This window comes from Hydra viridissima, unplaced genomic scaffold (assembly GCF_058129835.1).
Source record: "Hydra viridissima isolate aposymbiotic clone 2 unplaced genomic scaffold, HvirCarnegie_v1 scaffold_21, whole genome shotgun sequence".
Classification (NCBI taxonomy): Eukaryota; Metazoa; Cnidaria; class Hydrozoa; order Anthoathecata; family Hydridae; genus Hydra; species Hydra viridissima.
The window spans coordinates 350,827-367,367 of NW_028324320.1; the positions used below are offsets into that span (position 1 = coordinate 350,827).

Here is a 16,541-nt window from a genome sequence, read left to right on the forward strand (position 1 = left end):
GATGATTGTTGTGTTGAGGTTAAAATTGTGGCTTTTTTCTCTCTTTTATATATAGGATATAATTTATATAATAATTTTAAGAATATTATAATAATAATTCTCTTATTTATAGTAATGTTAATTATATTTAATAAAGAATATACACACAAAATGAAAAATGGTATAAGAAAAATAAGAAATTATATACAAAATAATAGTGGAATAGATAAAAACAATTGTATAAATTATGATAATAATTTCGACGATATAGATATAGGGCTTGGTAATGCAGTAAGTATATTAGATAATGCTTGGTATAGCGCTGGTAGCGGGCCAAAAGATTTTTTGGCGCCAGTAAACAGATATGATGATAAAATATATGATAAAGAATTAGTTGGTGGTTTTAGTGATTATATTAATGTTCCGCAGATTTTACGGGGCAAAATAGATGATGATAAATTATTTGTTGGTGATGTAATTTTTAATAACGATAAATTATATAAAGGTATTGTTAATCCAAATAACGTAAATAATTTTGTCGCAGGTCCAGCGGGGCTATATTTTTAAATTGTTAATACAAATATAAATTACATTTTTTTTTTATTTAATTCTTACAATCAAGTATAGTTATATAGTATATATTACTATCTTCTTTTCTTGCTTTTATTTCCATTTTAAATAATTCTTCTTTTATTATATCGCATATATTCATTAGTAACATATTATTATTAACTTTTGTTTTTATATCTGTATTATTTATTAAATCTAAGATAGCTTCTTTATTTTTTGAATAACATACTATACCGCGTTTTATTTTACGTTTATCTGCTTCTTTTTTTGACTCTTGACGTAATTTAAAATAAGCTTTTTGTTGGTTACTATCAGTAGAAACAAATGATCCTGTTAGTTTATAGGGATTTAATTTTTTTCTTAAATTTAAACTTTTATCATTTAATGTATCCCATTCTTTTTTCACTGGATTATATAATTTTAATATATCATTAACAATATAAGCTCCAATTTTAGTATTAAGTTCTTTTTTTATATTAGCCGCTATTATCATTTTAATTGTATTATTTAATAATAATTCATTATATGTAAAAACATATTTCAATTCATGAAGCAGATTGATATATAGTTCTTCGCCTTCTTTTAAATTATCATCATTGATATTTGTATTTTTAATTATTAATCTTTCTATTACATTTGCATGTGATATTGTTTGGTATTTATCGAATAAATGATAAATATCTTTATAAGATGAAACAGCTATTATATCATTATGTAATTGATTTGTCCAAATATCATCTGAGTCTATTGTAGATTTTATTATATTTTTAGAAGGTATTACTGCAACATCATTAAAAAGCTGTCGTCTACCAAATTCAAAAACATCAGGTATATCTATAAACGAATTATTATTTTCTTTAATGGGGCGAATAACTAATAAATCATCTTCTAATATAGTGAGTTTTTTATAACTACCATTATTATTAACTATAACTTTGCTAAAAGGATTGTTTATTAAAAATTCTATTATACTGTCTAAATGTATAACATTAGATAAAGAAAATGAAGCAGATTTATAAAAATCGCTTAAACGTGAATTTTCTATATTTACGTTACTCGCTAAAAAAAGTATTATCAAATCAAATAAATTTTTATTTAAAAATTTTTTATTTATTCCAATATCTATATCAGAATTTATTATAATATCCCATAAATCATCTTTATATATTACAGATAAGTCTAATAAAAAAAGCTTTATTATTTTTAACATAATATTAAACTCTCTAATTAATATTGTTTTATTTATATTAAAATACATATTATCCACTACAGAATTCATATCATTAACAGTGACTATAGCGTTTTTAATAGATGGTGATAAAAATTCGCTAGTAATTCTAACATCTGCTATTTTATCATATTTTATCATTTTTGGATCAGTGTAGATATTAGCTTCTATAGGAAAAATATCTTTATAAATAGCGGCAGTTATAGAAGAAGAATTTAATATATCTTCTATATAATTAATTTTATGTTTATCTTCTATCATGTTTTTCCACTTAATTACATCTGCTGTATTTTGATCTGGTAGAGTTGCTATTATATTAAACATATGTAAATGCTGCATTTCTTTGGGCAGTGAAATAAGAGCTGTAGCTCTAGCGCCACGACCTTGAGTCTGTAGCAAAGAATTAATAGAAGGATTATTACATAATGTTATTATATTTTGCACATTATTAAAATCAACACCAACTTCTATTAGACGAGATCCAATTAAAATTTTAATATATTTACCAAATTTATTAGGCGCTAACATATTAAATTCTTCTATTAATCTGCTAATAATCTTATGATTTACATAAGTATGAATATTAATAAAACGCGCTGGAAAGTACTCATGATTTAAATCGACGTGTTTATTTCTTGGTTTATCACATTCATAGCATCTAGTATTTTCTTTTTCTTTTTCATTTACATCAATAAAACCATTTTCACGCAAAATTGTTTCTATTAAATTAACACCTGGATATTCAATATTGCGGTGAAATATAATAATTTTACCACCGCCATATTTTTTAGCACATATCATATCTAATACATTAAGCATAGTATAATATTTAGAGCTAAAATTTTTTATATTTTTCTTCTCAAATATAGGTCCACTAAGCATTTTAAATTTTCGCTCAATATTAGGAGAATTTATACTACTAACATTATATTGATATTTTTTACTACCTACTAAATCATTTTCCGAATTTACTATTTTATCGTTATCGTCAAGTAGAATAATCTCATAAATACTATCATTATGTATAATATTACTGTTTTCTGTATTGAAAAACGATTCTTGCTCAAGAATTATTTTTTTCTGAATACCTGTTAAAGGTGCTTCTACAAAATTAAGTTCTTCTATATATTTTTCCTTTTTTTTATCTAGTGGATCAAAGTATCTTATAAGGCCGCCTTCATAAGATATATTAGGAAAAATAGATAAATCGATGTTTTTAATAGTATATATTCTTCCTTTAATTATATCTATTAATTTATCTTTATTCTTTTTAATAAAGTTATTATTTTCGTCAAAGAAATCTTCATGTCTAAAATGTTTTTTAGGGCAGAATAAATTAAGTACAGGTATAAGCTGAGTTTCTTTGCTCATAATAGGCGTACCATCAGTTGCTATCATTCTTACATTTTTTGCTTTATCTAATATATATTTTAATACAATACCGCGGCTATTTAGTCCTTCTTTGTTATGAGTAACATGTAATTCATCAGCTATTATGAGAGAATTGTCGAAGCTAGAGACAAAATCATGATTTATTTTTACAACATTTTCTCTATCTAAGTTATCAAGAAAAGTAACAACATCATCTTTATGATGTGAATTGTATATTTTTTCTATATCGTTGCATTTACCAATATAGAGAGTTTTATTTACTAGTTTTTGATATCCTATAAATATTATTTTAGACTTTCTATATGGAATTTCATCTGTTATTCTTTGTTTAACATTAGTAGTAATTTCTTTAGCGCGGTTTCTAAGAAATATAATTTCTTTATCTGTCAAAGATTCAGAAATAAGTTTATTTTTTATTGTGTTATATTCGTATTTTTCACCTTGTGTTATAAAGCCTAAATTAGTATTTTTAATAGCTTCATTTATAAAAATATGCGATTGAAAAGTTAATATAAATACTTTAGGACCTTCGTTTAAATTTGCTAAATTATTTTCACCATAAGTTTTAGAGAATTCACAAGCGACACTCATATCTATTAATGTTTTACCTATACCTGGTTCTCCTTTAATTAGTATAGCTTGTATATCTGTATCTGGTCTAAACAACTCTAAAAACATTTTTTGATACCATTGCAGTATATAAGAATCTTTAAGCTTTTTTTTAATAGATCTTACATCAATTGATTTATTATTAGTTGGTGTTTTTGTCTGCAGATAAGAATAAAATTCTTTTCTTTTAACAATAGAAACTTCGTAGTTTAAAAGATCGCTCATTTTAAAAACATAAAAATATACTAAAGAAATAAATTTGATTTAAATATTTAAATTTAAACATAATTAATATAATTATTAATAATATTAGTAAAAAATGAGCAATAAAAATAATAATTCATATTTTCCTAATAATAATAATATGTTTAGTAATAATAAATTTAATAGTATGTCAGCTAAAATGGCATATGAAAATAATTTTCCTAATAATCAGCAGCAACAAGAAAACTTATTATATAATAATAATAATAATAAATCTAATAATTTGCAGATAATGGAAGGAGTAGGAGGAATATTAAAAAATCCTGATATTAAAAATCATACACAATTACAATCACAATCTAATATTATTATTCCACAGCAAAATTATAATATTTTTAATAATAATAAACAAAAAAGTGTTACTTTTAGTGATGATAATATTAATAACAATGATAGTAGTATTATTGATATTAATTCTGAATCCTTAAATAATAATAATACTAAAACAAATAATAGTTTGCAATATATTAATAATAATATTAAATTTTCTGAATTTAGATACAATTTAGAATATTATATAAAATCATTTGCTATGAATAATGATAATTTACAATTAATATATTTAATATATAATGAATCTGATTTTAAAGATATATTTAAATTATCTAAACATTTCAGTAAATTATATACTAATAAAGATTTAGATTTACTATGTTATAATAATTTCTATAATAACATTGACTATAATAAAAATTATATTTTAACATTACCAATTAATACTGATAATATTTATAATAATGATAGTAATATAAATTATATTGAATGGGTAAAAATTACAACTGATATATTAATTAAAGAAAACAAAAAAAAATTAAATAATTTTACTTCTGCTGATAATATAAAAAATAAAAAACTTATATTTATTTGTTTTGAGAAGAAATCTTATTCTTCTTACTTAGCAGGAATAAAAATGGAAATACAATCTTCTATTAGTAAAAGTTTGACTAATTATTTAAAACCTGGTATTATTATTGATGCTTCAAATAATATAATAAATGATTTATATACAACTTATTTTAATGATATAATTATTATGAAAAAAGATAATACTAAATACAATACTTTAAATAAATATATCGAAGAAATGAATGATATTAATAATAATTCATATTCTTATGTGAATAGAATAATAGATACTATTTTTAGCGATGAAGAAAATCCTATAAATGTTTACTATAAATTAAATTATTCAGAAAATGAATTAGAAACTATAATTAAATATATGAAAGATTCTAAAACAATTCCAAAATATAATAGCACTAAAAATAAATTTTCAGAATTAACTATGGCTAAATTTTGTGTAGTTAATTGTATTATTGTAAATTTTTAAAAAAAAAATAAATTATTTAAACAAAAAAAAATATTTTTTTTGTTATTTATTTATTTGCCCCTAGATACTAGTTTTTTGCATAACAAATACTTTATGCAAACTTATAAATTCTTTATCTGATTTTTCTAATTTTAAAAAAGCATTAGGAGAATATGTATCAAATGTTGTTTCCTCTATAACATCATAATTATATTTATTTTTTAATTTTTTTGCTAATTCTTTAAAATCAACTAAATATTCTTCATTTAATATAGTTATATCAGATGAAAATGGATAAGTAACAAATAATTTCTGCCCTGTGCCTCCTTTAAATTTATTTTTATCTATATTTTTATCACAAACAAATTTATATTTTTCGCTGTTATTATCGTTAAATATAATATATTCATTTTTTTCATTTAATCTTTTTACTAAATCTCTTCCATCAATTGCAAGAAATATTATTATTGAATTATTACTTAAATTTTTTCCTATCATATCAGTATATACATCTAATGTATAATTATCAATAAACGCAAAATGTACAGCAAAGCTGCAGAAAAATACATTATAAGTATTTTTATTAGGTAGTAATTCAATATCTTCAGGATTTATAAATGATCCGTTTAATACTTTAAGTTTTGTTTTTGGCGGATTATAATTATTTTCTTTGAATTTATAAATTCTATCAAATAATTCCATTATAGCCGGTCCATCTATTTCAATCATTGTTATTTGATCTGGATATTTGCGGCACATTTCAAAGTATGTACTCCCTCGCCCTGAGCCGGCATCTAATATACAGTCTTTTTCTTTTATATACTTAGCTATAATTAATTTTCTTATAGATGAATTATAATATCTCATAGCTTCATATGTTTTATTTTTTTCACTTTTGAAAAATATTTTTATTAAGTCTGGATTTATAAGCATTTCTTTTGTTAAATTATACATTTGATTCATAAAAGATAAGAAAGCAGTTTTATAATAATTAGGTATTGTTTTATCATCTCTAATTCTAAGTAATTTCCAGCCTTCTTTATAATCATAGCCGCATTCTATTATTCGACCATGTAAAGCATTATTATATTTTTCATTAAGAATATGTGTATTAGGCATATCGCGCTTTATAACGGGTATTATAAAAGGCACTAAATATACATCAAATAAACTAATATTAATATTATTGTATTTATAAAAATAGTCGTAACATTCATCTAGCGAAAATTGAGTAACTTTATTTTTTTCTAGCAGTGATGCTAAAAGCATTTTTTTATTTGCTTCATCAGCAAAGCAGATAAAATCTACTGTATGATTTTCTTTCCATTTATATATTAGCGGATTTTCTACACCATTATCATTTTTAGAAAATATCATACCATCTATAGGATATGAATATTTATTATATATTACTTTTTTTATCATATCATAGCCGCCAATTTCATTTAAACTATATTTTTCTTTTATTTCTGTATTATTGTAAACTTTTTTAATTTCGTTAATATTATTGTCTATAATATCAGAAGCTATATTATATTTAGTATCATATATAAGTAGATTTTTATTATATAACATTTCACCTTCATATAAGTAATAATCTGCTAAATTTATATTATTATTGTTTAAACTAGTAATAGTGTGAATATTATTTATATTTTTACCATTTTGATATATAGTAAAATTTTTTTCGTTGAAGAAAAATACAAATTCTTTATTTGCGGGATTAACTAATATATATATATGTTCTCCATCTGCTTTAGGACTTATATAATATTTACTCATATTAGGTATTATGTCTCTTATATAATCAGTTATGCTTAAGTTAACTGGTTTATTAGATATTTTTTGTTTCTGTAAAGATGGTTTAGTATTATTCAGAATAGAGTGATAATTACTAGCAATATTAACATATAATAATTCATTTATAATAGGTTTTATTAAATTACTAAATTTAGATTTTAGATATTCTTGCATATTTTCTTTTCCGTTTGTCATAAATTCTACTTCAAGAACTGCATTAAATTTATTATTAGAAACAAGCAGAAATAATTGAAGATTAGAATTATCTATTATTTTTTTAATGTTTTTAATTATATCTATAGCAGTTAAATCTATTATATTTTTATTTATTACATTAAAATATAATGTTAAATAAATAGCGGCATTTTTAAAGGTATTATCTATAAATTCATGCCGTATACACAAATTAGTAAAAGACTTTCTATCATAGAGTTTTACTATTTTATCTGTATCTTTTTCACTGCATATTCTAGTTGTAGTAGTTATATCTAAAAATTTAAACGGATAAGAAATAGATATAACTCTTTTTTCGTATTGAATATTTAGCTTTTTTTCTTCATATATAGTTCTATTTACTAATTTAATTTTATCCGATTTATTGCAATTTTCTTTCATTAAGTAAGTTTTTTTATACTTGTAATTTTTATCATTATTTAAATAATCAAGCATAGTAAAATATTCAATTATCGATGGTAAAATAGTTTGTATTTCGTGCTCAATAACAACATCTAGGTTTTTTTTTTCGCTAGTGAATTTATTAGCATATCTATTAGACATTATTTACTTCTTTTAAATATTAAGATAAAAAATTAAAATTAATATTAAATTGACTTAATTTAAATTTAATTAAAAAGTAATAATAAAAATATTATTACGATTTAACTTGTGAAGAAAATTAAAAATAATGTTAGCTTATTATAATAATAATAGCGAATTAAACAAAGAAATTAGAAAAAACATTAAAAAAAATACAAAAGATTTATTAACTAGTAATTACATTTTTTCACTGCTATCAAAAAATGCCGATTTAAAAACATTAACAGAATTATACTATAATAAAAAACTAATATTTAGTTTAGCGTCTCAAAATAAAAATATTACTTATGAATTTACAGTAAAACATAAATCACCAGAATGGAATTACTACTATATAATAATAAAAGAAAATTTAGCCGCTTTAGAATTAATATTAAATAATCCTGAAATTGAAATAGTAAACTACGAAGTATTTTCTCTTAATATTAATATGACATTAAATTTTATAGAGAAACATGCATATCGTATACAATGGAACTCAGAAATTTTATTTTCTGTACTAAATTTATCTGATATAGATATATTAATAAACAAATATAAAATACCATTAAATAGATATTATCTCTCTAGAAATAAGCATATTACTATAAATTTCATACAAAAATACGGTAAATTAGAAGAATATGATTTTATTGAGATATCTAAAAACGCTTCTTTAGAGCAGCTAAAAATATTATATTATAATAATATGCTAGATTATAATGCTGCTTTACTAAATAAAAACATTACTAAAGATTTTATAAGTGAGTATAATATTAGCGACTGTATTGAGAATAATACTATAATAGAATTTGTAAAAAGAAACTAATTGAAAATTTGAATATAAATATCTGAATATAAAAAATATATAAACAAGATGTATAATAACGAAGAATTTAACGAAAGAATATTAAAAAAAGATATCAATTTAAATTTAGTTAGTTGCTCTAAAATTGAGAGTGAAAAAGATTTACTTATTAAAAATACATTAACTTTGTTATATAATTTTGCTAATGATACAATTACAAAAAATAAATTACTTAATACTACACTTAAAAATGCTATATTAATAGGTATATATAATAATAAAAATTTTTTAATGGGTAACAACTATATGAAACCTAACACAATAAATAATATTAATGTATTAATACCTTGCATTTTTTTGCTTGCCAAAGTTAAAGATTCTACTAGTAATAAACTTAATATTTATAATTATTACTGCATAAATTTTGATGATGTAGTTAATACTAATTTAGCAGATTATAAACTTCCTGATAACTATACTTCTTCCGATAATATAACATTTGAAATATTAGCTATTATATTTAACTGCTCATATAATATTAAAACTGATAAAAAAACAATAAGAAATTTTTCGCTTAGATTTAATTACACTCTAGATGTAAAAAAAATAAAAAATTTAGATGTAAAAATACATAAAAAAATAAACAAAGCAGAAAATGGAATGTTGAATTTTATTACAAAAAAAATAAATATTAAAGATGAAATAGCTATTATGAATCCAAAAGTTATTAAAAGCGGTACAAATCAAAACAAATATAGTGAATTAGAGAAAGTAGTTAATAATATGTTAACTAATGATAAAAATAAAAATCTCTATGTTGAAGAAAAAATAGATGGATGTAGATGTATAGCAGTAAAAGAAAATGATATTATAAAGTTATATAAAAAAGGTGGCGATGAAATTCAATCGCTAAATTTTATTAAAGATGAACTTAAAAAATTTTTAAGTTTTTATACATCTGATTGTATTGTTGATGGCGAAATTTTTGCAGATCATAATAATTATATACCACATGAATTAGTAGCAGGTATAATAAATTCTCATACTTCTGATGAAAAATATCATTTAAAATATTATATATTTGATATAATAGATAGTAATTATAATGATAAACAATACTGCGAAAGATTAGCAACACTTAATAATATGTTTATTAATTTTGCGCAACAAAATGATAATACAATGAAATATATAGTAAAAAATGAGCCTGAAATTGTAAAAAATTTTAATGATGTATTAGAGTATATAAATAATTTATATGAGAAACATAAAAAACGATATGAAGTAGCAATTAGTAAAAATGAATATACATCTTATTCAGATTCACCTGAAGGAATTATAATTAGATCTTCGAGCGGTATATATAGTAATAAAATGTCAGGAAAATATATTAGAAAGTTTAAATTTATAGAAGATGATGAATTTATATGCGTTGGAGTTGAATCTGATATAGATGGAAAAATAATATATAAATTTTCACTGTCTGGAGTATCTACAAATGATATATTTTCAGCTGTTATTAAAGCTTCTCATAGCGAATCTAAAAAATTATTAGAAGATTTTAAAAAAGGTATATACAACCCTATAGCTAAACCATTTAAAGTTAGATTCCGCGTTAGAAATAATAATAATATACCTAAAGAAGCTTTTGTATTGCAGGAATTTGATGAAAGATTATAAATTTAATATTGATCAAAGGTATATATAATATTTTTTATTTTACTTGGAATATATTTAATATTTTTTGGAGATTTTTTTAATGCTAATATAGCGAAAGAAATTGTTATATTTTTCTTTGGTATATATTTTATTTGATTACCATCGTATGTTAATGCTTTTAAACATAAATAAGATGTTCTATATTCTAGAGGAATATATTTTAATTTGTAACCTAAACTAACAGATATTAAATAAGTATCGTATTGAATTTTAATATGTTTAGGTAAACTATATAAAGCTTTATAATTTTTATTGGCTATAAAGTTTATTAAATTAATATCAAGAAAAATTGGATTAATATATTTAATATAAATATATAAATTATTATCTAGTAAATATTTTATAATCATCTTTGTTTTTAAATAATAACATATTTCGCGTATATATTTAGGATTATACATAATTAACAATAAATATAAATTATTATTTTTTATTAAAGCATAGTATTTATTAAGTAAATTAATATTTTTTTTCAAGAGATTAAATAACATATCATCTGTTAACATATCTTCTGGTATTAATTCTATATAATTTTTATTTATTTTAATAGCGGCTGCGCAGAAATTTTTTCCATATTTAATTATATTTTTTTTATTTACTGTTATTTTCTTTTTTTTAATTTTGCTATAATACATATTTTCAATTATTATATTAATAGTATTATTTGAGTTGTCAAAATTTTTTTCCCACATTTTATCTATATTTTCCATTTTAATATAAAGAGGTGCATTATTGTTATTTATATCTTGTTCGTATATATTATTATTATAATTATAGCAGTTGTGTTTAATGTCGCATAAAAAATTATGCTCGTCTAAGTTTGCTAAGATGCATTTGTCGCAAATTCTATGACTACAATCTAATTTTAAAAAATTATAGTTTAAATTTTCTAAATTGTTATTACATTTATCACATAATGTAAGTAAATTCATATTAATTAAGAATAATATTAAACAATAATATATTTAATATTTAAAATAGTTTAAATAAATTACAAAAAAAAATATTTTTTTGCTTTTAGCAGCAAAAAATATAATAATTAAATTATATTTTTTTTATTTTGTTTTATTTTTTAAGCACACTTTAAACAATAATTTCCCTTTGTAAGTATATAAGGACAAGCATTATTTATATAACATTTTTCACATTTTTTACCTGGTTTTAATATTTCTTTTAAATCATTTATTATTTTTTCTATTTTAATTGTTTTATCTTTATCATCTTTAAGATAAAATGATTCATTTTCATTACTATTTGAGCATATTTTAATTAATTTTTCATCATAATAATATGAAATAGTTATTTTATTATTATTAATATCAGACATTTTTTATTTATTATTATTTTAAATTATTAAAAGCAGAAATAAAATTTGCAAACATATTATTAAAAATATAAATATTTTTTGCTATTGTCAGACATTATTAATTTATTTAACTCCAGATTATTATAATATTCACAAACAAATATATGATTACTATTAATAATACCGCTTGAATTTATTTTATTATTTTTTACAACTTTATTAGATATACTGAAGTTTTTTTTGTTAATGAAAGATAATGTATAAACTTCATTTTCATTATAATAAAATTTATTATCGTATATAGTTTTAAGAGATATATTTTTATTATTTAAATCTAATGGAATATAATATTTTATTATATTATTATTTGTTACTTTTGCCATTTTTTTTTTATAAGTCTAAATAATTCAAATTAATTAATTGGTATAATTTATTATAAATTTTAAATTAATTTTAATAATAAAAATAATTAAATATTTAAGTTTATAATATGAGTAATATAAATAATTTTTATCTAAATAGAAAATTAAATGAGCGAGAAGTTTGGATAACCGCTAAAAATAACAATAATGAATTTATAACAAATAAATTAAGCAGTGATATTTTTAATAATAGTACAAATTTAAAATTAATAAATGGTATATGTTTTAGTCCAAATAATACTGTATCTGTTTTAGATGAAATTACTGCTAATAATAATATAGAATATTCATCAAATGACTTAATATCAATGAAAGTACATAGTTTATTTATGATTTTATTAAATAATATTAATGTAGTAGGATTTTGTTATAATGCGCCTTATATATATAATCAAGGACTTAAATATTTACTTCAATTAAATAAAATTCCGTTTACCTGCGATGAAAAAATAAAATTCTCTAAAGATAATAATGATAATATTAATAATTATCATAATATTGATTTTGTTATTAATAATACTCACGCCTTTTATATAAACTATTTAAGAGATAATTCAAATCTTCCTTTGGATAGTAAATTAAATGAAGCTAATGCATTAATAAAATTAAATTCTTATACTAAATTACATAATCTTGAAAGTTTTTCATGTGTTGATATTTATGACTATAATAATAAATGCGTAGTTGTTTTTAGAAATGGATTAAAAAAATATCTTTCTATAGAATTAACGCCAAAATTAAATTATATTAATATTGATAATAATGTTAAAAATATTATACATGTTTGTCGAGATATAGCTTTTCAAGCTATGTCTGAATTAGGATTTGTTTATTCAGCTGATCATTATCAGCAGTATATATTAGACACATTAAAAAAATCTAATAATAATATTCCTATTCAAATATTAAATAAATACCCTGTTTTATTTAACGACAATAATATTAATAAAATAGAATTAGGTAATATTGAAATTCCTATTATAATAAATGAAAGCTTAATATTAATAATTTTAGCTAAAAAACAAATTACAATGAAAAATTTGTTATATCTTAAACATTTATGTTTTACAACAGGTTTACCTGGAATTATAATAAATTTTGTTTCAAATGCCGGCAATGGAATTCAATTAATTGACTGTAATGAAAATACACTTATTATAACGTCGCCTTATTTAGAAAATTGTAAAAATGAGTATACTAATACTCCTTATATTAATCCTAAATCTTTTAAGAGAAATAAAAAATTTAAATCAAAAAGAAAAAATGAATAATTTGAGCAGTAAAAATATATAATAATAATTTAAATTATAATCTTATTTTTTTTTATTATTTTAAATCTATATTTATACTATATAAGATTTACATTGTATGTTTACATTATCAAAAACTTATAAAAATTCATTAGATTCAACTGATATATCAGTTATTGCGTCTAAAGAATATAATAAATTAGATTCATTAGTTGGAGTTAATTATATAAAAGCAAAAGAATTAATTATAGTAGATCCTAATAGCAATAATAATACACCTATTAAAATAAGCGCAGATGGTATATCTGGTATAAGTTTACCAACAGATGATAATACTAAACTGCCTTTAGAGGGCGGCGCAATGAAAGGTGAAATAGATTTTGGCGGCTATGAAGCGCTAAATTCTAAGGACCCAACAAGTAGTACAAGTTTAACTACTAAAAACTATGTTGATAACGCTATTATTGCAGCAGGTAGTAGTAGCTCGTTAAATATAAAATATATTACAAGCGATACTATATTAGAATCATTTACTAATAACTATATATTTGCAGCCGCTAATTTAAATTTACTGCTTCCTGCGGCGCCAAAACATAATGATTATTTAGAAATAATAGATGCTAATTATTCTTTTGTTAATAATATTGTTAATATCAGTGTTAATAATCCTAATCATTATATAAATAATAAAACTAATAATATTAGACTATCTAATACTCATTGTATTCATCGATTTCTATATAATGATAAAGAAGTAAAAAAAAACTGGATATATACTTTATCCTCTGATTCTTATAATAATTATAATATTTTTATAGACGCTAGTAATAATAATCCTGCTATTAATGGTAATATAATTAATTTAGAATTAGGATATAATTATTATATCAATTCAGTAGGTATGCAACCACAATTACAATTACCATTTATATATGGTATTAATGATAATAATATAAATTATATAAATATAACAGATATTAATAGCAGTTTTAAAGAAAGTCCTTGTGTTCTTCTCGCCGCTAAAAATAATTATATATATATACCAGGCGATGATAAAAATTTCTATAGCGAATATACTCTAAATAGAAATAATCAAGTAGTAGAAATTATTATAATTAACGATAATAGCTGGTTAATAGATGATAGCTCAAGTATACCTTTTAATTATTTACCTAAATCTGGAGGCAGTATGAATGGTAATATAGATATGAGTGATAATTCTATAGTTAAAGTTAATCGACTAAACAAAAAATTAAATGTAATAACTTCTACTTTAAAGAACGAAACTATTGTTTTAACTAAAGACAGCTCAGAATTAATTCATGTTCAAGACGTAAATGAAATTTTAAGAATATATTTACCCGATACAAAAACATTAACTATAGGACATACATTTACTATTACAACATCTGATTTAATTAATTCACCTAAATCAGTTATAATTTTTCCATATAATGCAGATATAGTTTCTACTATTACCGCAGTTAATAAAATAAGCAATGAAACAATAGATAATGCTATAGAATATATAAACGATAACGAAGAATCTAAATTACGATATTCAGGCGAAATTAAACTTAATGATCCTAAATATAATTGGTATAATAATAAAGCAAAAGTATCTAATTCTCCTGCAGACTTTAATTATTTTATTGATCAAGATACAAATTTAGTGGCAGGTTATAAATATCATGTCGATACAACCAATGGAAGTATTAATTGTACTCTACCAGAAACTCCAGTTAATGGTGACACTATAACTATTATAGATTTAAAAAATAAATTTAAATTAAATCCAGTGTTGCTAATTTGCGCGCCAGGTATTTCAATCGCAGAAGAAAATAAAAATAATTATATTGCTAACAATTGCGGTAATGTATTTGATCTAATTTATGATAGTGTTACTAAGATGTGGGTTATAACAAATACTATAATGAAAGGTGCTAGTTATTTAGCGGCTGGTGATACTGGTTTAGTTCCTGCTCCAGATATAACATCTTATAATGCTGTTCTAACTGGAGCGTCTAAATGGTCTAATATACCTATAACAAACTATAAAGAAATTAAGTTTGGTGATGTAGTAGATATAAAATACTCTATTCATTACGGAGTAGATACTACTAATGATGTTATTAGTGTTACTTTACCTGCCACTAGTACTGTTCCAGATTCAGCTTCTATACAGTTTACTGATATTAGCGGTAAATTCGATACTAATTCATTTACAGTATTAACTGATGTTAGTAGCGGCGACAATATAATAAATGGAGACAATATAGCGACTATTAAGAGTATTGTATTTAATATAAAAAATACTTCAGTGATTTTTACTAAAGTAAAAAATCTATGGTATCTTTTGCAGCTATCTTCTAATAATTATAATGATTTATTATCAAAATCAGGTGGAAATATGACTGGTGATATTAATATGATGCAAAATATAATTACTAATCTCCATGATCCTACTAATAGTACAGATGCTGCTACTAAAAATTATGTAGATACTTCTATTACAGCGGCTAAACTAAATAATGGTTCTACTAAATTAGCCGCAAACTTAGATATAAACTTATTTAAATTAGTAAATAACGCAGAACCTACTAATGCTTCTGATGCCGCTACTAAAAATTACGTAGATAACAGCTTAGCAGTAGTAAATAGTGCGAAATTAAATGTAGATGGTAGTAATAAAATGTTAGCTAATTTAGATGCAGGCGACTTTAAAGTTATTAATCTGCTTAACCCTAGTAACAGTAAAGATGCCGCCACTAAAGATTATGTAGACACATCTATAAATAATGCTAAATTAAATTTAGGTGGTAATATAACTCTAAATAGTGATCTGGATTGTAATAACTATAAACTTATTAATCTTAAAAATCCGACTGCAGCCTTAGATGCCGCCACTAAAGATTATGTAGACACTTCTGATGCTTTAAAACTTAGCATAAATGGAACTAATAAAATGCTATCAACATTAGATTTTAATACAAATAAAGGAATAAATTTGCTTGATCCAACAGCTGCTACAGATGCAGCTAATAAAAATTACGTAGACACTACTTTAACTGCTTTAAGTGAAAAAAAGTT

General features: G+C 21.5%; 1 protein-coding gene across 8 annotated transcripts in view; it reads left to right on the top strand.

Annotated features, from left to right (window-relative positions):
* The window catches only part of LOC149876384 (uncharacterized), a 264,010-nt gene that overhangs the window by 157,491 nt on the left and 89,978 nt on the right, over window positions 1-16,541 (top strand). For 5 of the 8 annotated variants that reach the window (XM_090075446.1, XM_090075445.1, XM_090075449.1 and 2 more), the window contains one exon: window positions 1,321-1,377. In XM_090075446.1, the coding sequence (XP_089931572.1) occupies window positions 1,321-1,377 (57 nt within the window). Of the gene's footprint in view, window positions 1-1,320; window positions 2,147-16,541 lie in introns of those variants that run through there. The other 3 variants (XR_016448738.1, XR_016448737.1, XR_016448739.1) reach the window with 1 other exon arrangement.